This window comes from Ursus arctos, unplaced genomic scaffold (genome assembly GCF_023065955.2).
Source record: "Ursus arctos isolate Adak ecotype North America unplaced genomic scaffold, UrsArc2.0 scaffold_1, whole genome shotgun sequence".
NCBI classification, from domain to species: Eukaryota; Metazoa; Chordata; class Mammalia; order Carnivora; family Ursidae; genus Ursus; species Ursus arctos.
In genome coordinates, this window is record NW_026622763.1 from 21,164,956 (window position 1) to 21,188,671 (window position 23,716).

The 23,716-nt window shown below is 39.7% G+C and overlaps 1 protein-coding gene across 1 annotated transcript in view; it reads left to right on the forward strand.

The window, feature by feature from the left end:
• THSD7B (thrombospondin type 1 domain containing 7B) overlaps positions 1-23,716 on the forward strand; it is a 576,660-nt gene that overhangs the window by 108,078 nt on the left and 444,866 nt on the right. The window contains exons 5-6 of the mRNA XM_057306371.1: positions 7,271-7,426; positions 18,027-18,224. Coding sequence (XP_057162354.1) covers positions 7,271-7,426; positions 18,027-18,224 — 354 coding nt within the window. The remainder of the gene's footprint in view (positions 1-7,270; positions 7,427-18,026; positions 18,225-23,716) is intronic.

Here is a 23,716-nt window from a genome sequence, read left to right on the forward strand (position 1 = left end):
CACAGGGCTCCATCCCAGGACCCGGAGATCATGACCTGAGCCGAAGGCAGCTGCTTAACTGACTGAGCCACCTAGGTGCCCCCAGCAAGGTTTTTTCTATCGTAATTTTTACTGCAAATACAAAATCATAGTAGAGCCTAGTATGAGAGATTAGGGGCTTTGAAGAACCCTGGACTATGTTTGTCACATATTAGCTTTGTCATTTGGGACAAATAATTTATCCTCAGTTATTTCATCTACAGAGCGGAAATGATAATGATACTTCCAAGTGATTGTGGTGAATGAGAAATTGCATATAAGTCCTTAGCACGGTGCCTAGAACCAAGTGGGTTGCTAGTATGTATTAGCTATTATTACTAACATTAATCAGTAGACGAAGCGTTGTTGATCACTCCCGGGAAAACTTGCTCTCATTCAGCTCTTGTTATTGTTTCTATGGGAAAATGAACTGTAGGTTGCAAAGTTCTGTGAGTAGGAAGAGCATCCCCACGCTAAAACCCTTGCAAAAGCTGTGCTTCTTTTATGTTGCTTAGTTATGCCACTGACATCTGGGGAGGTAACTCTTTCTCTTACGTGCCTCTCTGCCTTTTCACTTTTTCTCCTTTCCCGACCACTTCCCCATCCTGCGTTGATCTCCTTTCTATGCTTTCTCATCAGTAATGGTATTTTTAACTGTACACTGTGAAAGATGCCATTTAGGTCGGCTTTTGTTCCTTCTACCCTCTCTGTACCCTACTTTTAGCTCTGAGCTAAAAGGCTGAGAAACAATCAGAAATTCTTAAAAAGCGAACAGAGGTGAGACTATATGGTAATAGAAATATGTGAATATCGGCCCGAAGGCTGCTATATTGTGTAATTGTTGGATATCGATTCTGATTTCTTCCCGGAATCGTACAGGTGCCTCGTTTATTTTGCCTTCATTTGTATTCAGAATATTGTTTTCTATCTTTACCTAGAGTGTTGTTACTCTGTAGCATTAAAAAAATCACTAGGCCTTTACTGATTGGCTTTATGAAATGAATGAAATTTAGGAAACTCTTTGATATGTGGTCACATTTCCCGTAATTATTTCTAATTGCAGAAATTATTTTTAGCTTTAAATTCGCAATACCTCCCCATGCATCTTCCTGCCAAGTTGTACTGCATGGAACTTTGCCAAGAGAGTCACAATATGGCTAAAATTAAGCTTTATTAGGTATAATAGGATGAGATGTGATTTAATTCTTTAAGCTGCCTATAAGTGCTAGAAGACAGATTGCTTTTATTCTATCCACTAAGTTAAAAGAATGATCCATTATTTTGCAAATCCCAGTGGCAAAAGGCAATTGAAATAATACATGAAGCTTCTTGAAGGAAAATAGCTTTCTGGTTAAAATTGTAATATTATTTATCTTTCCCCTTCAACCATTTGACTCCTTCAGTCTGTAGAAGAGGCCTATTTATTTTAGCAGTAAGGTGGACTGAATTTCTGCCAAGTCAGTATACTCCCTAAATGAATATGTCAGAGGCAATATTGTTTCTCAAAAATCATTTAGAAAGCAGCATTTTTACATAAGTAGGCTCTTTCATTAGTTTTGAATTAAATCTTAGCAATTGCTGTTTCCATTATGGCTGTTCTTGGAGAGCCCATGGAATGAGGGGGTTCTAAGCTTTGAGTGAGAATTCCCTTTGGGGTCTACAGTGCCTGCAAGACCCCTGCATTTGATTTGGGAAGTTGAAATGAATATACCTTTTTTTTGTCTAGCTTCTTTGTGAAGGTTGATGTCATTCTAGAAATCAAATATCTTATGTAAAATCAACTGAAGATGGAAGGTATTGTTTGCAGGAAGATTTGGTATCACGAAGATAAAAAGCAGCCACATAGTCCAGGTTTTAAGAGTCCCCATGAAGTAGCATCACCTTTCCTTTCCTTTTTTTTTTTTTTTTTTTTTTTTTTTTGTATTTCCACCTCCTTGAAAATAGTAGGGAAAAAAAATCAATATCCTGTGACTAATTCTTTGACCATCTTTAAGATACTCCTTTCTGTACAGAGAGAAAGGTGAACTCCATTATGCCATGGCAGAATTATCTCAAACACTTTCTGAATTTTCAAAGACTGACTTGATTTTTCATCCGATAATATGTTAAAAGACAAGAAAATGTCATTGGCTCCTGTGATAGCTCTTTTTACTTTAAGCAAATATAACTCACTTTTTTAATTACAGAAAGAGTACCAGGTTATTAATTATGATTAATTAAATATTATTATGCAATTTCAATTTAATTTCTTCTTGAGGCATTAAGAGGCATTGAAATTTAGATCTTACAAAATGGTCATCAGTAGGAGCGGGGGATAATATACTTGTATTGAACCTTTGCCAACTTATTTCTGTCTTAATTCAAATTAGTTCGGATTATAGCTTGATTTAGTCTCAAAAAATAAAATGTGAAGGTCCTCATTTTTCTTTACAATGGCAGTCACATGCTAATGTCACAACAGGCATTCTTCTTCTTAATTACAAATCATTTTGATTGAATTTGTATGCTCATCTGAAATCACTTTGTCATTAAGGAAAATCACGAAAATGGTACATTTCTAGAATAAAAACAGTTTTGTGTCTGCTTATTTTTTGACATTAAACATATCACCTAACCAGCATTTTTTCCCTTTTGTTAATTAGTATTCTGTTCATGGAGAAATTCATTATTTAAGATAACCTTGCAATCATTAGTAGCAGACTTTCACATTTCTTGTAAGGCAGGTCAATGTAATAATTTCTTATTGCAAATGAAAAATGTGAGGTTAGGCACCAGAATATCCAAAGTATTAATGACTATTGCATATGTACAATCACTTATAATATTGTAATATATTCCCTAGCACTTGGAAAGCTACTGCTATGTAGCAATCTCAATTTCTGAGTTGAAAGTTTTTTTTGTCTCTTTAACACTTTGTGGTCATGAGAATTCCCTATAGGGATTGACTTTGCTGCCTGCAAAACCTAAATAGACTGTTAGACCTTGGTAGGTAGCTGCTAGCTAGTCAGGCAGTTTGGTCAGCACAGGAATGGCAGAAGACGTCAAGGTGACATGGTCTAAAAGGCATCTGGGGGGTGTCTGTGTGGCCCAGTTAGTTAGGCATCTGACTGTTGGTTTCAGCTCAGGTCATGATCTTGGGGTTATAAGATCGAACCCATGGGGCCCCATGTTCTACTGGGACTCTGCTTCTCTCCTCCTCTCTCTGCCCCTCCCTCTGCCTGCTCTCTCTATCTCAAATAAATAAATAAATACACTTTTTTTTTTTTTTAAAGCATCTGGTACAAGAGAGACAAGCACAGACTTGGACTGATTAGAACAGGGATTGATTGCATCAGAGATGATAGAGTTGGTAAATAGACATAAAGTTGTTTCAGTCAATATATCCAGAGAAGGGGTTTCAGATGAGTAGAAAAACAGCAGTTCTTTCTAAAAACATCATGGCTGGAGTTTGGCCAAGGAAACTATACAAACCATCCAAATCCAGGTGATCCATGTCGCCCCCACATCCTACCCACCTCCCAAGATAATTATATTACAATGTGAATTGCCACAAATAAAAGAAGTAAATGGTCATTAGCAGTGAAGCAAAGTTTGGTCTCACTACCTTCTGCTTGGTGGGGGAGGTCTGGACGAGTATTTGGAGGAGTTTAAAAGGAGTAATGAAGTAGGGGAAGGATTTGGGTTTTATGTAAAAGGCTAGAGTGAGCCTGTAGCCTTCATGGACATCTTGAGTCTGTTGTGTCACTGACTGCCTCCACTGTGGTCACTATGATTCATCAACAAAATATCCTCACTACAAACAACCTCGTGCGTCCTGATGGCTTCATACCATGGAAGGAAAACCAACAGGGACAGGTAGAGGTGAGTCAGCCACCTGGGACAAGGCTCAGGTCTTGCTCTGCCCTGGACTTGCTGAGTGAATTTGGAGAAGCTATCTAATGTCTTTGGAGCTTAGTTTTTCAGTAAAATTGACGAATTAAACTAAATTAGCTCTAAAGCTCCCTTCTAGCTTTACATAGTCAATAGGCGTAGAGATATTCTGTTTGCTGTTCTTGGGGAGAAAACTACCTAAGTGGTCTGAAGCTGGTAAGTGCTTTGCGACTTACTTATGATTTATTTCTAGAACCAATGTAGCCCAGAGGGTCTGAGATAGAGATAGGTTGGCTCAAGTACATTGATTCAATGCCTAAATGAAGCATCTTAGACATGTCGACTGGGACTGGAAGAATTTATCTATATGAATTAAGATCTACAGTCTGTCAAAGCAGTAGGTGCTAAAAAGCCATGAGTGCTCTGACAAATGGCCTCACTCCCAACCCTGGGCCTCCTAATTATGTCACTTAATAGTCTCCAGGGAACCCCACTTCTCCCGGCTCCTCTTTAGCACACCATGTCTTTCCCGACTTCCAAATCTTAGGAGTACCATCATCCCTACTATCCAACAGTCAACTGATTGGTGGTTACGTATTTATCAAAGGGGACCTTGGGTGACTTCACCTCCTACCTCCCCAATATTCTTAATAGCTCTCCAAAAGTAAGCCAGATAAATATAATGGTCTCTAAAAACATTGTCCTTGACACAGGACATGTTCCCAGTCTCTTTCCAACTGCGCTGCCGATATGAAGACAGACATTCAGGATCTTCTAATGAGATTAGTGAAGGCCCACTGTGGGCCTAGATGCTGCACTGGTAGATTGATTAGTTTCAACGGCAGGGCTCAACATCAAGTACCAAAGCTGTAGCAGCAAGTGTCTGCTGGGTCTTAGAACTGAGAGGTTTGGGGTATCTTCTCAGCTTTGATCATCAGACACCCACCGTCTGGCTGGTGTTGCAGTAAGACAGCCATGACAAAGGAAAGAGAAGCAGCAATAACAGCTTTTCAGTCTTATTGTTGGGGCTCATGAATTCATGTGTGGTTATTATCAACTCATGCGGAAATATGAGTTCCATGGGGACAGGGACCTTGTCTGTTTTATTCACTACTCTGGCTTCAGCACCTAGCATGGTGTTGACACATGGTAGGTACTTATCAGTATAGGTTGAATGACCTATAATAAGACCACATAATATACAGTGGTTAAGAGTATCTGGAGCCAGACTGCCTGGATCCCAATCTCAACTCTGCTCCTGACTAATTAAGAATGTGAGCAAGTGAGTAAACATTTCTGTTGCAGAATCCCCATTTTTAACTTGACATAGTAATAACATATATCTCAAAGTTACACAGGTTAAATGAATTGATTTATAACCAGTGCCTGGAAAGCACTAAAAATGTTTATTAAATAGTAGATTAATTGGTTTATGTGCCCTACCTCCTTTTCCATCACTACTTAGTTTTTTTGGGGGAAACTTACGTTAGAGTGTGTGAGAACACATGCTAACAAGCAAGGGCCCAGACCCAAAGGCATTTCTGTCTTAAGACCTCTGGCGATACAGCTTTCTATTCCTGAGACACTCTGAAGCATCGCTTTCCACCAATTTTGTGAATGTGCTACTTGACTTACCCTTCTTGATTGAGAGCTCCTTGAAAGCAGACACCATCCAAGAAGGTCTGATTCAAAGTGGGTACTAATGGTTTTGGAATGAATGCATAATGTATTCAGTGAATAGCAGTCTTGTGTGTCTTCTCTTGCTCACTCCTGGGGAAGGAATCACAGACCCCTCCCCCAACTCACAGATGGTGGTGGGGTTTGGTGTTTGATCACCACCTCTCCTCAGCCTCCCCAAGTAACCCCTCAATTGCCCCCAATATCTGTTCTCTCTTCCTGTCCCTTCCTCCTCCACATGGTTTGTGATCTTTGACATTTACAATGACCATCTTGCTTTGCCCCTTTTATTTTTAGTCAGGTCAAATCCTTTTGGTAAAATATACAAGAATTACTTGCAAAAAAAACATCATTCTTCATGACCTTTGAAAAACCTTTCTTTTTCCCATTCACCCTCATAAGCACCTCAAGCTGCCCCAGTGTTCACTAGGAAGACTTCTTCCCGCCTGGGTTACAACTTTGAAAACGGTATTTTTTTAAATTTTGCTTTTGTTTTCATTTATGTTCAATGTCCTGCTGGTCAGAGCTGCGATTTATTGCCGTCTTTACCAGATTTAAGTGACATCCATGTAAAGAGTGAAGAAGCAAAGTAGATGGCGTGATTTACTACCAGGCCTGTCATACTCGTCTTTGTCTTTGAAGCACTTCTAATCTGCTTAACGGGGTGGACATGACATATGGGAAATATTTAAACAAGAGTACAAGCCAGTTCATAAGGCAAAACTGTCTGAACTTAAACCATTTGCTCACAAGCTCTGAATTGCTCCAAAACCACTTCAGTGTGGGTTCACTTGGCGCAAACATAGTTATACATTTGGCTCTTTTCTTATTGTGTCATTTGTGTCTTAACTTCTATCCTGTTGTAATCTCTATGCGAATCAGAATCTCATCTTCTCCTTCATCTGTGTATTTTCATGGTGCCCAGAGTTGATCTACATGGAGAAGGCACTTGGTGAGTGCCACTCATGGCCAGATGGTCACTGCTTCCTGAAGTGACTCAGTTCTGGGCACATTCTGGGTGCATGTGCACCAGGAAGGTCTGGAAGATTCCTAGGTTGGCATCTTCCCGTGGCTTCTCAGACATTCCTTGTGCTTCTGGAAAGCCTCACTAATGAAACTGACTTCAAGGGGCTAATTCTACAGTCACAGATCCCAATTTTTCTTCTTTTCTAAGAACCATTTTTCTTCTGTGTCTCTGAGAGCTCCACCCCTCAGGGGAGTAACGCAGTAGATTGGTTATGCTAAACACCCCACCTCAGGGTTTCGATTTTGATTTTTTTGCAGCAACCTAGTCATTTATATAGTCGAGATAGACTCATCTTGAAACTTCACAAAGCTATTTAATTTTTTTTAAATCATAACTCTAGATAATTTGTTTCTATATTTCCAGTCCTCTCTTGAATTCCCAGGGAACGCTCTGTGAAGCAGAAAACTCACGTGCATGCCCTTTGTTGCTGTCTTTTTTTTTTTTTTTACCTTTTCTCACCCAAAATGCTAATAGTGTAAAGCTAAGCAACAAGGATTAGAGAGTGTTTATGTTTTGATTGTTTATACTCTTTAACCAGAAAGCTGATGTGGGCAAGGTAGGCACACACCCACAAGGAAACAAAACAAAACAAAACAAAGACATGAATAATTCTAGGGCTATCCAGGGTGACATAGACCATTATTTTATTATATTTTATTTTATTTTTCTGTCCTTTAGTCTCTAGACCTGTGAGAAAGACTTTATGTTTGGGACCTGCCCCTTCAGCCTCTCAGCTCTGCAATGTCCCTTGCTCTACAGACTGTATAGTATCTTCCTGGTCAACCTGGGGCCTGTGCATCCATGAAAACTGCCGTGATCCTCAGGGGAGAAAAGGTGAGTGTCTTGTTTGTGTCTGCTTCATTTACTTCCATTGTACACACAATTATTCTGGTAGCTAAGTAGCCGATTAAGCCTGCTTAAGACAATATTTGTTTATAAAATGTAGATAACCAGCTCAAGCCTGACAGCATTCAGTTATTAGGGAGGCCACTGGGGACATGTCCATGGAGCGAGAATCTGACCTTGATTGACCTTCCAGTCAGGCTCATAGCTGGTGATGTGACTATTACTCACTTTGGTATACCAATGTTTTATGTGTGTAATGGTTATACTGAGGAAATTAGACATCAGGAAACAACTGTTTTGCCTATCTATTTATTTTCAGATTTCCACATGCTGAATTTGATGTTCTATTTCAGATTTTCATCAGGGGCATTTATGTGTGTTGTTTACTTTTTGATGTCCTTGGGCTTAAAGTGGAGTCTTCAAACTTTATATGCTTTTTTAATTTTGTAGGCCTGTGTGGTCTTGTTTCCTTTAGTTTGCTGTTGTATACACATCTTCGTACTCAAAAGTTCGTTTTTGGTGACACCTTCACTTCTCTTTCATTGACCCTTCAGTTTGTGTTGATACTATGTTCCCTTAAATAGCAATGCTCAAAGGAGATATTCCTTTCTCCAAGAGAAACGAGCTCCAAGGACATTCCAGAAATTAGGTTGTGTTTGCTAAGTACTAACCCTAGCTATCACATGCAAAGAAAGAATATGCGGCCACGTGCTTGATGCTGTATCAAAGCTGGTGCTCTCAGCTTAGTTCTGTGTCCATTTGAAAACCCTCAGTTTAGCAATTCCCAGATTATTCACATGCACACTTGGGCATGTCCAAGTTCACACACCCATGCCCTGGGGTTTTCTCTTTATTCTGACTCTTCATTCTAAGGCAGAAGAAGAGGATGTGCGTTGAGTCTAGGTTGAGGAGGAAGATGATAATTTTAACTCTTTCATCAAATAATAGAAAACTGGATCTCAGTGGAACCTGGAGGGGTACAGTGGAGAGGCCCGTGCTACTTTTTAATTAGACTTGTAGCCAGAATGTCCCCCAAGCCTCTTCAGTTTAGGAATTATTTTATTCAAAATAATTTCCCTCTAACACTAACACCCACAAGTTGTTGTCTTGTGGTCCACATGTGTATTACTGGACCTTGTAAGTCTCCTGCAGTTGCGTACGAGACTCCCCAGGGTGACTTACTCGTTATTGGAACCAGCCCTCCTATGGTTCAACCTGTGCCAATCCATTTAAATTGTTGTCTAGAAAACCATAGAAGATTGGACTCAGGCTCTGCCAGCCACTGTGACCATGGCTGTAGATACTCGCGCAACTTTACTGTACTGAGTCTGCCTTCCTTTGCTTTCAAAGTTGTGGAACCCAACCAGGCCAAGTGGGCCTCATATTACTTTATAACTTTTCGCTGTAAGTGACAGAAACCCAATTCAAACTTGCTTAAGCCAAAAGAAGAAAATTTAGTAACTTATGTGGCTAAAAATAGAAGGGAAGGTAGGGCTGCAGCCAAAGATATCAAGAGGTGAACAGTCTCACTGTCTCTCATTCTTTCTCTTTCTTTTTCTCTTTACAGACTTCTGTTTCTATAGTCTTCTATTCTTTTCTCTTTCCATTTACAGTCTTCTACTTCCCCATCTCTTAGTTCTACTCTTCTCTATATTAGGTTCAGTTTAAGGCGGGCTTTCCATGAAGAAGAGACCAGCCTTATTTTTTTTTTCCTTCCTTCCTTCCTCTCTCCCTCCCTCCCTTCCTTCCTTCCTTCCTTCCTTCCTTCCTTCCTTCCTTCCTTCCTTCCTTCCTTCCTTCCTTCCTTCCTCTGTTGAACTTTTATTGTGTATTCTTCTTGGTGGTAGATTTAGTTTTAGTTAACAAATGCCTTTTAGTGATTATTCATGCCCTTGGCTGATGGCTAACAAGGCAACACAAAAAATTTCTGTAACTTTGAAACACTCTGATTTGAAATATCTACTTTTTACAGTTTGTTAATGAAAAGTCCCGTATCAGATGTTCTAAATCACTTCAGTGATATAATTAATCATTTTCCGTTTCTTTGGAGACAGTATAATATTTTAACGTTATTTTATCCAATTGACTTTTGATTTAAAACAAAACAAAACAAAAAATCAGGCACCCTATCTCATCCTAATAATGCAAACTCAAGTACATAAAACTCCATTTAGGATTTCAGTAAGGCAGATTGTGAGAAGTCTTTCAAGTTCATCTGAACTTTCAGTGTGGTTTGCAAATTGGACATTGGAAAATGAAGCTAAAAATTTTTCTGTTTCCTTGGTCCTTAGATCCATTCTTTTCATACTTTAGGTTTCTAGATTTAATTATGTCACAAAATTGATATGTACATTTTATGTGGAGGAAATTTTTTCTCTAAAACATTGTAATAAAAACAATATAGTATACTGTAAAGGATGATATTTTTATGATCAATTAATTTTGTCCAGCTTTATTGAGATATAATTGATATATAATATTGGGTAATTTTAAGGTATATGGCATACTGATTTGATATAAATGTATATAGCAAAATGATTGCCACAATAAGGTTAGTTAACACATCCATCCATCCTCACAGAGTTACCTTTTTCCTGTGGTAAGAACTTTTAAGATCTACTGTTTGTATCCCCATGTTTATTGCAGTGTTATCCACATAGTAAAGATATGGAAATAACCTAAGTGACTATTGATGCATAAATGGATAAAGGAAATATATATACACACCCGTGGATGTGTATAATACACTCACTCGTATATATTTATAGTGATATTATTTAGCCATAAAAAAGAAGGAAGCCCTGCCATTGTAACAATATGGATGAAACTTGAGGACCTTATACAAAGTGAAATAAGTCAGAGAAAGGCAAATATTGTATGATCTCATTTATATGTAGATTCTAAAAAACCCTGAGATTATAGTAACACAGAGTAGAGTGGTCATTACCAGGGGCTGGGTGGCGGGGAAAATGGGGGCATGTTGATCAAAGGATAGAAACGTCCAATTAGAAGGTTAGTAAATTCCGAGGATCCAATGTGCAGCATGATAAGCATAATCAACAGCACTGTATTATATACTTGAAAGCTGCTAAGAGAGTAAATCTTTAAAATTCTCACCACAAAAGGAAAAAAAGAGGTAATTTTGATTTTAGGTCACAGATAAAGTAGAAAGAAATGTCTTCCTTAATACTTCCAGGAAGAGTCCTGGAATTGGATCTCATTGGCTGCTCTGTGTCATGTGCTAACCCTGACCCAGTCACTCTGATTGGCCAAGTCCTAGGCATGTGACCACCACTGGAGGGACAAGGTTGGCCAACCCTCACCACTGACAGTCAGAAAGGGGTGACTACCTCAAGGAAATGTGAGATGCTGATACTACAAGATGGTAGAAGTAATGTTGAGGTTAAACTTAATAAGTATTTATTAAGTGCTTTGTCCCTTTTGTTCTGGGCCATAGAATTTCTACAGCAATTCAGAGAATGCTTTCTTCCTCATTCTGTGTTGTAATTTTTGTTACTTGAGCAAATTTCATAAAACCCATTGTGAAAAGTGCTCTTTCAACTTTTCTTTCAATATTCTTCTTCCACATAACTCTGAACTGGTCTGTGGAACTCAGCTGGGAAACTCACAACATTCAGACCCCTCTGCTTGCCCCCTAGGCTTCAATGCCAAACCTTTTCTTAGCCCCTCTTCCTCTATTGTGTGGGTCAAGTCTTGCAAATTCACCCTGGTTCATCATTCATTAGACATCGCCTGTTGTGAGTTGAATTGTGTCCTTCAAGAAAAAAAAAAAAAAAATCAACACTTCATTCCAACACCTGGTATATGTGAAGATGACCTTGTTTGGAAATAGGGTTATTGCAGATGGACTCAAGTTAAGATGAGGCCGTATTGGATTAGGATAAGCCCTATTCTAATGACTGATGTCTTTATAGAAAGAGGGAAATTTGGACACAGAGATACACAGAGGAGAATGCTATGGAAGGCAGACATTAGAGTGTTGCACGTATAAGCCAAGGAATGCCAAGGATGGCTGACAACCACCAGAAGCTAGAGAGAGGCATGGGAGCAGTCTTTCCCTGGAACATTGAGAAGGAGCATGGCTCTACTGACACTTTGATTTCAGGCTTCTAGCCTCCAGAACCATGAGACAAAAAATTTCTGATGTTTTACATCACCCAGTGTGGTATTTTCTTTCGGCAGCCCTAAGATACTAGTATACTGCCCAACTTCGCATCAGCATTTAGGCTCAGCAAGGATACGACGCTTTGTAATGTTTCAAAACTAAAGTGTAGAGAAGTGAACCCATTTGTCCTAAATCCCACAGGGATTTAATAATGGCCAAGCCAGTACTAAGAGCCTGGGTTCCTGTCTCCCTAGTCTAGTGTTCCTTCAAGCAGTGGGCTTCCTTAGTGCTTCCCCCTGTAGCCTAAGGAAATTTGGATCAAGGCACAAGTGCAGTACCAAGTTTAGCAGAGAAGCACTCTGCCCACATGCACCGCATTGGCCAGTGGAAGCCATTAGTCTTGACAGCCAGTAATTGAGCTGATGTAGGAGATAAGGCATGGCATGGGATTTGTCTTAACTCCAGTGTGTCATCTCTGGGGGGAGAGGGAAAGTAGACTGCAGTTGTGTGAGAAACCAAGGATGTTCCAAGAATAGCTTGAGAGCAGCAGGTAACTGAAATGTGTGTTTTTTGCCTCAATTAGTTTTTCCAAGAGAGGCTCAGCCTTTGGAGCTGAAGGAAAGGGTGGAGACAATAGAACTTCTCACCTGAAGGTTGTAGTGTCACCACAGCCATCTGAAGAGTATAGGGTCATGTTGGGATTGATGAGAACCAGTCTCTCTTCTATGGGGCCCATACTTAGGCTTAATGACCTGCCCTAGGCACTCAGTAATCACAGGCAGAAGAGCCTGTACACAACAATGATTGTTATTCAGATCTGGGAGTTCAGTATTTTATAAATGCTTCTCTAGAGCAGAGACAATTTTGATTTTTAAGGTCTTGCTAAAATCTGCCAGGACCACCTGCCTCTAATCCCTCCTGGGAAAAATAAAGAATGGGGTTTTCTCTCTAGGGAAATGATTCTGTGCCTACAAGGAGTCCAAGCATTTTATGATGATGGTCAGTAATCTTCTTGTTGTTTCTACTGACTTGTGAGCATGAGGTCTGGGATCTTCTCAATCTCAGTCTGTCCCACGGTCCTACCATGGGGTCCGCCAGAGTCGCTGACTGGCACAAACTAAACGTAATTCAGGATTCCACGGAGGCCAGAATGCACAAGCTAATGCATTAAACATCACAAAACTCTGGGATACTGGACTGTTTAGCTTCACATTTGAATTCCCTACCGTAAAGAGATGCAGTGAACCTGTAGCAAAAATCTAGGCCATACACACACACACACACACACACACACACACACACACACACACACGTTCTTAGTTATGTAATCCTCTTATCATATATGATAGAGGATTTGAAGGAAATATCAGCAAACAATAGCAAGAAAATGAATGTGTAAAGTTGGAGATAATTACTTTTTTCTCTTCAGTAGTCTTTTTTTCCAGTCACTGTGTTATTGCTTTGGTATGTTCCTTTTGTTCACATTAAAAAAATATATATAGTAGAAAAGGATGGAAAAGCAGTTAATGTTGTATTACCTAACAGAAGAAATTAGTTACTCTAGAAATGATCTTAGTATGGCTGTTATTCTAAGGCAGGCATCCCTCCATCAGGAATCCTGTAAGGTTTGTAGCTGTCAGCCATTCGGAGTACATTAGAAAATCAGCCTTTGCACCCAGCCTTCACACTTCCCACAGGTCTGTGATAGGCAGACAAGGGGAACAGTACTCAGCAGGTTGGTACTTGTCAAGCGAAGCTAGGACGCCTTTCAGAGGAATTTAAATTGGATCGGGTTTTATCATTCATTGCTTTATCTTTGATACCCTCGCAGGGAGTTATAATTAGAGATATATGAAAGAGAAATAACTTGAAAAAATTGCTGATGGGTGAACTCTATACAAAGGTATAATACATTTTTAAAAATTCTTTTTGATACAGAGACATACATTTATATGACATCCTTGTCCCTTTCAGACATATTCCAGAAAGACATCCTTGCCCACAGAAGTTGTTTTAAAGACCAATTTGATGGAGGCTTCCCGATACAGTGTCACAATAGGTAACTGCTTATGTGGTAGGACTTCAGGGGTTCCTTAACACCCCCCAATATGATATTACCCCCAGTCATGCATCTAAAGTTCTAAAATCCCCACAGGAAAAGACATCTTGAAACTGAGAAGCCATGACTATCTTTACAAAGACAGACTTTTATGGTCTGAAACAAATCAATTTAGATAACACACCAAAGCAGGAAATCCTGCATGTTTTAGATCTCATATCACAGCACTGGGGGACAACTTCCATTTTCCGTCCTTGCCTTCTACGTAGATCCACTTTTAATGGGAAGTCTATAAAATCATTTTTCTTTGTTACGGAAAATATGTATGCAAAGAGATAGTTTCTTTTTTCCCTTTTTTTTCCTATGTATGTGTTAGGAGTGGGGAGGGGGTGCATGCCTCCTTCTCATTCTAAGTGTTGAGAGTTCTCATAATTGCAATTGCCCTGTCATTGCTTTCTCTTATTTTCTGTATTCACAGCAGGGTGCAAACTAATAATGATACTGTAAAATGCTGCTCTTGCGGGAATGGTGGTTGATTTCTAAAGAGTTGGAATCAATGTGCTCAGGGTCTTTGGTTCAAAGTTGTTACCCCACGTCCAAGGCTGCCAGAGATGAGGAGCAAATGGATGCCTAAGATGGAATAAGCTTCTGTCATCTTCGGTCACCCTGCTAGCTGCCGCTTCAAGCCTGCGGCAGTGGTGTTAGTGTGGAGACCCAGTACTGGCCATGCATAGCTCCACAGACGCTTACGTGGACACTTTGGGGCTACAAGGACATGAGGGTGTACAATCCTCAGACCTATATTTACCTCCTGGGTCTCCTTTAATTCTTCCGTGGCTTCATTTAAAAAACTTTGGCCCTTCGTCTGCCATTTGTGCTTCTTCCCTTTTCTCTCCCCAACCCACAATTCATTCTTTTCCAAAATTCAGTAGACTACATAGTAAGCCAGTAGAATATATACTAAACTTTGGGTTCATAAAAGGAAAAAAAAATTCCTGCAAATACCAGTTTCACTAAAAGTGGATTGAATCTATAGTCGTTAAGTGGTTATTAAAACTCCTTCTTGCTACCTCCTGCCTAAAATTCCACTACCCAGTCTGTACACCTTCATTTGAAGGAAATGATGCATGGTGCCTGCAGATGCACTGGATGGAGTGGGGCTAGAACACATCACACCCAAGAGCTGACTTGATTCTTTCTTATGAAGAGTTGATGACTTAAAAAGTCCTCAGCTAATTTCATACATATCCATTTAATCAATAATGTACCTCGGGAGCACTAATAAAGTCTTGTCTGATCTTAGTTTTCACATGCATACAATGAGAATAGCAACTTACAAAATAGTTTTGAAGATTTATTAATTCAGGGTAATATAAGTAAAGTGGCTGGCACCATCTCGGGATAGGGTAGATGTTTAATTAATGCATGTGCCTTTCCCCTTGCTGGACTGTATGCTCTGTGAAGAATAGATTTATGTTTTCTGTTCCTCCTGTGGCTTCCCACAGTACATCACAGTGATCTACATATGGCAGTTAATGTTTACTGAATGACACGATCTGATTAATATGGAATTCGGTAAATGAGGTAAGTGGTTGGCTGGCCCCAGCCACGGTGGACTTGGCAGTCATGTATCTTTCAGAACAGAAGCACCCAGGGGAAGCCTGATGTCTATTGCAGGCATGAACACGAATGTGTGATTAAAGTTAAGCACTAACAAGAGACTCCAAGGTTTTTGTTTTATGCTGAGCTTGTGCTATGATTTGATCCTAGTTACAGTCAGGACAAGGGCAGCACAAATGAAAGACTGGAAGAATTTATTGACTAAAGAAATGTAATCTACAGATTTATGGTGAGTTGGGTGCAGATTGATTTATAGAGGGAAACTGCACATACCCCTCAATGGCATTAAGCTCTAGGTACCAGGACACCCAGAATCCTCAGTAAAGACGACTAAGTTTCTGAGACAGTTGTCAAACGTTATAGATCATGGACACCTGTGCTATGTCCTGCTCAAACAGATAAACTAAACAAGGACAAACATAAGGCCCTAAGTCAGCAGCATATGGATATTACATGTAAGAGTAGAGGTCATCCAAGTTGTGTGGCAGTGAGAGCTTGGAGCGCATTGTGGTTGCATGACCATCAAGTGCAGTTGGAAATCTTGTATGTGTCTCTTCTGAAGTGGCCCAGGAAGGGAGCTGCACCCTTCTGCAGATTTTGTTTTAACTGGTTAATGATACCGATTTGTAGGTATGAAGTATGGCGGAAGCCATCTATTATTTTAATTGTCCCTGACCTTAATATTTTCAATGCCACGATCACAAATGTGGTCTCTGATTGGCTGAATGATGTCTTTCCCTACGTGGCTGATTGTCAACGTAAGAATCGAAGAATCTCTTTTAAAAGGAGCTCAGGGGCACCTGGATGGCTCAGTCATTAAGTGTCCCACTTTGGATTTCGGCTCAGGGCATGATCTCAGGGTTGTGAGATCGAGCCCCCTGTCAGGCTCTGTGCTGTCTGTGGAGTCTGTTTAAGATTCTCTCTCTCCCTCTTCCTCTGGCCCTCCCTGCCTTTTCTCCCTCCCTCTCTCCCTTTCTAAAAAGAAAAAAAAAAAAAAGAGTTTGTAAGTTAACCCTGGACCAAAAAACCCCAAATAATGCACTTGAGATTATTTAATCTAAAATCCTTGTCCAGCCCTGTAATATTCTAAGGAAGCTCGGCTCCCTCTTGTGGCCTAAAACCATGTGTCCATTAGTTCAGACCTCCTTGGCTGTGTGGTTTCACAGGAGCCAGTCTTTTGCCACCTACGCCTTGCGCTTTGTAACCTTTTCACTTCATTACTAGTGGTGGGGAGATAGGCATGGCTTTGGGAGATCTGGGAGAGAGATATACCTGGCTTTGCGACCACGCATGCTCCCCAACTTGTCCGTCTCCCACCTCTTGTGGGAAGGTGGTGGGGATCTAACTCTCATGCTGGGAATTCGGTGTTCTCATACTTTGTAATTTCCTCTCACAGGCTGTCTGTCTGTCAGTCTATCTATCTCTCTTTTAACTTACCCAGAGGAATAAGTGAGTAATTCCTTAAAATGTTATCACCCAATAAGATCGGTTTCATTAAAAATAAAAGGAATTAAACTGGTAAACAGAATTTGGTGCATTAGAGAATAGGAAGCAAAATATGAAATCCATGGAAGGTAGGCCTAGCCTCTCAAGTGGTATGCGTGAGGGCCAGAGATGGGAAACTCACACACTAAAGGGTCGTATCTAGTTCTCAGTCACTTTTTTCCCCTCCTTTTAGGCCACTTCAGTTTTTAAAAAGAAATTAGTTAAACATGGAGAGAATTCATATAAAAACAAAACACAACTTAGATTTCTTTTTTTTTTTAAAGATTTTATTTATTTATTTGACAGAGAGACAGCCAGCGAGAGAGGGAACACAAGCAGGGGAGTGGGAGAGGAAGAAGCAGGCTCCCAGTGGAGCAGGGAGCCTGATGTGGGGCTCGATCTCAGGACCCTGGGATCACGCCCTGAGCCGAAGGCAGACACTTAATGACTGAGCCTCCCAGGAACCCCACAACTTAGATTTCTGTCTTCTTGGACAAAACTTATAAGATTAGTTATCAGAGGTCCACATTCCCTCATGGCAACAATCAATCCGTGGAAGCTGTTTTAGAGCAAGCCCCCATCCTCCACTTCACCACACACCTCAGCACTCCCCACAGGTGTATGGTTGACTCACTTCCCTCAATTTGTACCTGCTTGATTCTTGCAACACTGAGTTTGTGACTCTTGTAATCTCATAGTATGTAAGGCCCATTTATGTCCTGGGCCCCAGTCCCACAATACATTTTTTTTTTTTTTTAGCTGAATAATAGTTCAGAGACCCATGTCGAGCCAAGGTGGGGAACTTGGCCCAAAGAGGTACTGTCTTCACATAGCAGGCTGACCTGCAAATCTCAGGGAAGGAATGCAGGGAAATCTCAGAACATGAAGCTGTGAATTTCTTAGTTACCAGGGATATGCCAAAATGGAGATGTATTTCAACTTAATGTGGAGTAACCAGAATGTCAAAAACAACAGAAAAAAAAAGTGTGGCTTTATCTATGTTGAGGCTATTCTGAGAGTCTCCATTTACTTCTACTGGTTTACGGAGGCCATTGGGCAAAAGCTGCTTACTCCTCCGTTTGATTATGTGTGGCCTCTCCGAGGTCGTTAAGTCTTGGAGGCCAGATTTTCTGCTCTAGCTCCCTTCCATTTCCCATAAAAGAAAACACCTTAAAATAATACACCTTTTAGAACTATAGAGAGTGAAATAGAAGTTTCATCTCTTTTCTAGCTGCTGCTGCTTTTCTTCTATTGCATAAAGATGGAATCCTGTGAAACTTTTGTTTTTTTCTCCTCAGGGTTTAGACTGAGACGGCGCCATGTCCTCATGGAATCCACGGGGCCTGCAGGACACTGTCCTCATTTGGTGGAGTCCGTTCCTTGCGAGGATCCGATGTGTTACCGATGGCTGGCGTCTGAAGGGATCTGTATCCCTGATCATGGAAAATGTGGCCTGGGGCATCGCATCCTGAAGGCCGTCTGCCAGAATGACCGAGGTATGAGGCAAAGAAACATGTTGTTAAGTGATATCTGCCCTATGACATCACAGTTCTCTAACAGATCATTCTCCCAAGCGAGAGAAACACCGCTTTCCTGTCTTTGAATACTTACATTTAAGTCAGATGCCACATGGCTGCAAGGTAAGCCGCCTTGACTTACTCTAAGGCCACACACTCTGAAAGAAAGCTATGTGATTATGCCTGAATGCAATACAGTGAACCTACAGCTTTCTCTGCAGTTTTCAATTTATCAAGACAGAGCATACAGAATTCCTCTGGGTAGTCTTCAACTTATCAATACCAAACAAGTTTTATTTGCCTTTTTTAAGGTCGATATGTAACATGCTTTTATATATTATTAACAAATACTATACCTTGTAAAGCTTTCGGGGCTGCAATTCTCTCCAAGTTAAAGAAAAAAAAATACTAAATCTTTTCATTTATATAACATTCGACCAGAATCAGTTCTACATACAATACTGACATTTCTAAGGAACCATTTTTACATAAAAATTGTCAAGATTTACAAAACTATTAAAGGTGGTGTCTTTTCTTCATTGCCAAGCTTCTAGTACAATGGGTTTTTGAAATGAAGGGTGATTTAGAAAATATGTAAGTCACATGGAAATGAGAAAAGTGACATTTTTAAACCTTTATCTTACAGTTTAGAAAAAAATAATCAGTCTCTTGGAAGAATATTGAGTGTGTCTGTTAATCCCATTTATAATGCCCTTGGTGTGTGGAGTGAAATGTTTTGACTTATGAAGTAATCCATGGAACACAAAGAAATTACAAAGTGGATTCAGAGTGGCTATTTGCTTCCACTTTGGACTGACCATTCAGCAGTGGTTTCCTTTTTTCCTTCCTTCCTGTCTCCCCCACAACCCGCTTTCTCTCTTTCCCTTTTTCACTCCCTCCTTGCCTTTTCCTCCCTCACTTTCTTCCTTCCTTTCTTTCCTTCCTTCCTCTTCTTTATTTCTTCCTTCTTTTTATCTGTTCTTTCTTTCTTTTTCACCACTGCCATAATTGGACAGATATACACATTGTCAAGCAATATAATCAGTTATCTCATGAAAGGTATTTGTTTAATTAAATAGAGGTCAACGCACATTGTATTAGGTACATCCTTTTTGACTGAGTGGTTACAACTAATAGTGGCTTCTAATATTACTAAATAATTTTTAAATTGTGGTAATATATGTACAATTTATTAACAGAAGCAAATAAGATCACTTTTGTGTTGCTTTTCTTTGAATTCAGGAAAAGTAGTATAGAGGTTTGAACCTGGAGTTTCAAGTCAGCTAGGTTGGAATTTCAAGTCTGCTACTCACCTGCTCGATAACCTCAGGAAAATTAATTAACTTGTGGAGGCATCCTTTCCCTCGGCTTTAAAATGGGGGTAATAAAACCTACCTCTCACTCTCAGATTGTGAGAGTTAAATTGGTTATATGAAAGTGATTAGTGAAGTGTCTGGCACATAACCATTCAAAATAAGCTCTAAGCTTATTTTACTTATAATGCACATTTATTACTGTTCTCTGCCCCCAGGGAATTGTGCAAAGAGCATTCTTACATAATATGAAAATAATAATGAGTATTAGAATAACCGTACTACTTCTTTCTCCCAACCTCCCGCTGTGGAAACAAGAAGATCATTAGTTTGGTTGAGTCCCCATGACAAATGACTGTCAGTCTTTGTCATCTCACAGCAGGTATTAGAGGCTTGTCATGATATATTATGTCTGTCGGGCTGAGGAGTTCTTCACAATTTGTTCTGTGCCTTCTGTACTATTGCAGAGTGTTACATTGTGATCTGTAATTAGAAATAAATATTCTTCCCATTTCTGGCACAGAGCTGCTAAAAAACTCTTGGAACTTTCTGAGCAATAAGAGCGATGGGAGCATCTTTGGTTACATTTGGTGTCTTGCCCTCAATTGCTGAAATCGCTTCTAGAAAGGTGAAATGGGTGTGTTGTGACTCAAAAAAAAAAAAAAAAAAAAAAAAGAAAAAAGAAAAGAAAAGAACAGAAAAGAACAGAAAAGAAAAGAAAAGAAAAGAAAAGAAAAGAAAAAGGAATGGTGGTGTTGTTATTCATAACAAGCCACCTTCCCCCACAACTGGGTTTATGTCAATGAGGTGATTTGTGGAAAGCACCTAAGAATGGGAGCTGGTTGCCAGAGAAACCAACCAAATGGAGGGTTGGTTGGAACTTTCAGTCCCACCCCCTGATTTCCAGGAGGGCAGAAGGGGGGGGGAGATTGAATCCAACACCAATGACCAATGATTTAATCAATCGTACATATGTAAAGAAGCCTCCATAAAAACCCAAAAGAATTGGGGGCCCAGAGAGCATCCATGGAGATTTGGAGAGCGTGGTGGGTAGAAACACTGTACCCTTTCCCCACACCTCACCCTATGCATCTCTTCCATCTGGCTGTTCTGAGTTATATCCTTTCACAATAAACTGGTCATCTAGTAAGTCAAACAGGTTTCCTGAATTCTATGAGCCACTCTGGCAAATTAATCAAACCCAGGGAGGGGGTCGTGGGAACCTCTGATTTATAGCCTATTGGTCTGAAGTGCAGGTAACCATTTTTAATGGTTTAACCTGGACTTGCGATTGGCATCCTGAGTTGGAGAGGGTTGTTGGCACCTCTGATTTGTAGCTGGTTGTTTAGAAGCATAGCTTCCCTTGGCTTGCAGTTGGCCTCTGAAGTGGAGGGCAGTCTGGTAGGACTGAGCCTTTTACCTGTGTAATCGGGTGCTACTTCTAGGTAGTGTGAGAATTGAGATGAATATTAGGACACCCATCTGGTGTTGGAGAGTTCTGTGGTGTGGTGTGGGGAAACTGCCCCTCCTCCCCCCACACACACTTCCTCAGCCACTGAAAATGGATGTAGACTCCTTTTTTCAGAGGTATCAATTTTACCATTGCAGCGCACTTCTAGAATTTTTGTTTTGTTTTATTTTTTGTTTTGTTTATTCCTGTGAAAGAACTAATTTTCAACATCGACCTACACTCTCAGTTTCTGTGGGGAGGAATAGAAATTACTACTGGTTCATAACAGTTCCATGAAATCTTTGTGATTTTTACATACCTGAATAGCTCCCTAATCAATTGTAGGGTATCAGCCATGGTCATGCTTACAAGAACATGCTGGCCTTCTGGTAGCTGAAGCAGTCTTTTGTCTAGTGAGAAATTGAAAATGTAGTGTGGTTGCACATTTTGTAATTCAGCTTCTGTGAAATTCTGGATGATTTATGATAGAAGTTTTACAGAGAAGTGCTCCTCTTTGACTCTCCACATATTATCGTCTTTCCATACTTATGGGAATTGACAGAACTGTTGACACTCATTTAAATGCTTAGAGAGGAAGAAAAAGTTTGAGATATATTTAATAAATCAGCTGTGAATTTTTTTCTTGTAACATTAGACAGTTTTCTTTTGATCACCCTGAATTTATTAATTGTTTCATATGCCCTTTATTTCAGAATTTATTTAGAGTTAAGTGGATAAGATCAAAGAAAAATCTTCATTTTGGTTGAAAAAAAAAACAAAACAAAAACTCGTATAAAATCTAATCAGGCCAGAGGCCTGCTAATTTGCAAGGGTAACTTACATATATATAACATTCAGCATCCTTGCAAAATATCTATATCCCATTCAGATTGTGGAGCCAAGAGATTTCCACATAGCCATGATCAGGATTCTGTAGGACTCTTGACAGTGTCTTGTGGGCATTTGTGCCTCTAGGAAGACATATTTCTCCTTCCCAGAAGTTTAAGTCATTAGCTTAAAATGATTTAAAATTTGAAAATACACAATCTCTGTCACACTGAAGCCAGTAAGTAAGTGGAAATAGCAATTTGAGATACGCAAACCTTGTGGGTTGGTTTAGGCATGTAGTCAAAGATCCAAATAGTCATTTATTAATTTCTACAGCTGTCTCTGTGGGAGGTATGTTTTGACCTATTCTCTACTTTGATTTATTAGTGATACTATCCAGTCTTATGAAAGTTCCTGTTTCTCGCCTGGCCTGTGATTGTAGCAAATAATGGGTTAGTAATACTCATTTTTAGGAAGAAAATTGTATAAAAGATCACATGAATGAGTATTCTGATTTGGAATCTGATTTCTAACACTTTGAGTGGTCAGTGAGCTTTGATTTCTTTCCTCTGCACACATCTTATCATTAGTCTAGGTCAATAGAAGTCTACTGAGTATAGAATATACGTAGGATTTTCTTGTCTCATTGACAAGCAGGTTTCCTCCATGTCAAAGAGGACATTTGAAAACAAATGGAGTATGATGCCAACTGCATACCCAACCTGTTTCTCCTTTAGATTATCAAATGAATTCACTATGTTTTAAATTTTGTTTCTCAAACATGTAACTAGTTCATTGTTGTCAGGTTTCGTTGGCAGTTGATGAAAGTTTACCACTATGTAACATCTTTCCAGAGCAGGTTGGGAAAATCCTCATAATGCCAGGGCAGTGAACAGCATTCCTAGTGGCTGGGAAGTGACTCCTGTTTATCATCTTCCATGTGTCCATAATGCAAAGTGGTCAGATGACACAGGGCCATTGAATAAACACCAGGCTGCTTGTTGGGGCAGTCAGACTGTGAGTACTCACCGCCTGCTTTGCTCCATAATTTGCTGACTGGGTTATCTTGAGAAAAAAAAAAAAGGATCTGTATATTTCAGCAAACATCTTTATTCAGAGGTAATGCAGTGTGCATTCTGTACTTGGAAAAAGCGAATACCCCTGTTGGTATAATGCAGGGTAGAATGCATCGAGAAGAATAAAGCTCACGTGTTGACAGGTGTGTGGAGTTAGCGTTCCCAGTGTTACTGGAATACCCCCTTGCATACACGGATACGTATTTTTCAGTTGCGTTAGATTTTCTCCATGCAAATACTTTCCTTAAGTATTATATATGTTTGCACAGAAGGCGTGAGGAAGGATTTCCCATCATTAGGGTTACTTTGCTTTTCATTTCAGAGGCGTTTTTCTGTGAGTTCTTGCCTTGCATCATTAACCTTGAACAATCCAAAAATGTGATATTTAATCTTGGATAAAATGGTATGTGCTTGTAAGCATGTGCTTGTAAGTACTCATAGGAGGACTTTAATTGGTAGAAAGCATGCTAGAGTAATCATTTAACTGAGGTAGATTAAAATTTTTTGAATGTTTTAAAAGCTATGATTGGAGTGGAAGTTTTGTTTTATTTATTTTTTTTATCTTTAAATTTCAAGAAATGACCTTTAGGTCACTTTGAGAAGGTCAAACGCCATTCAGATAAGAAGTTATTTATTGGAATACTTTGTGACTTGCCAGAATTCTAAATAGAAGCCTTTTCATGTTTTAAGTCGTAGTTTCTAAACCCTTGGATCATGCTCTCATTTTGGTCAACAAGTGCTGCTTTACTTCTCTTCTTTATTTCTTCTTTTTCTTACAAGGATTTCTAACTGCTATCTTAGCCC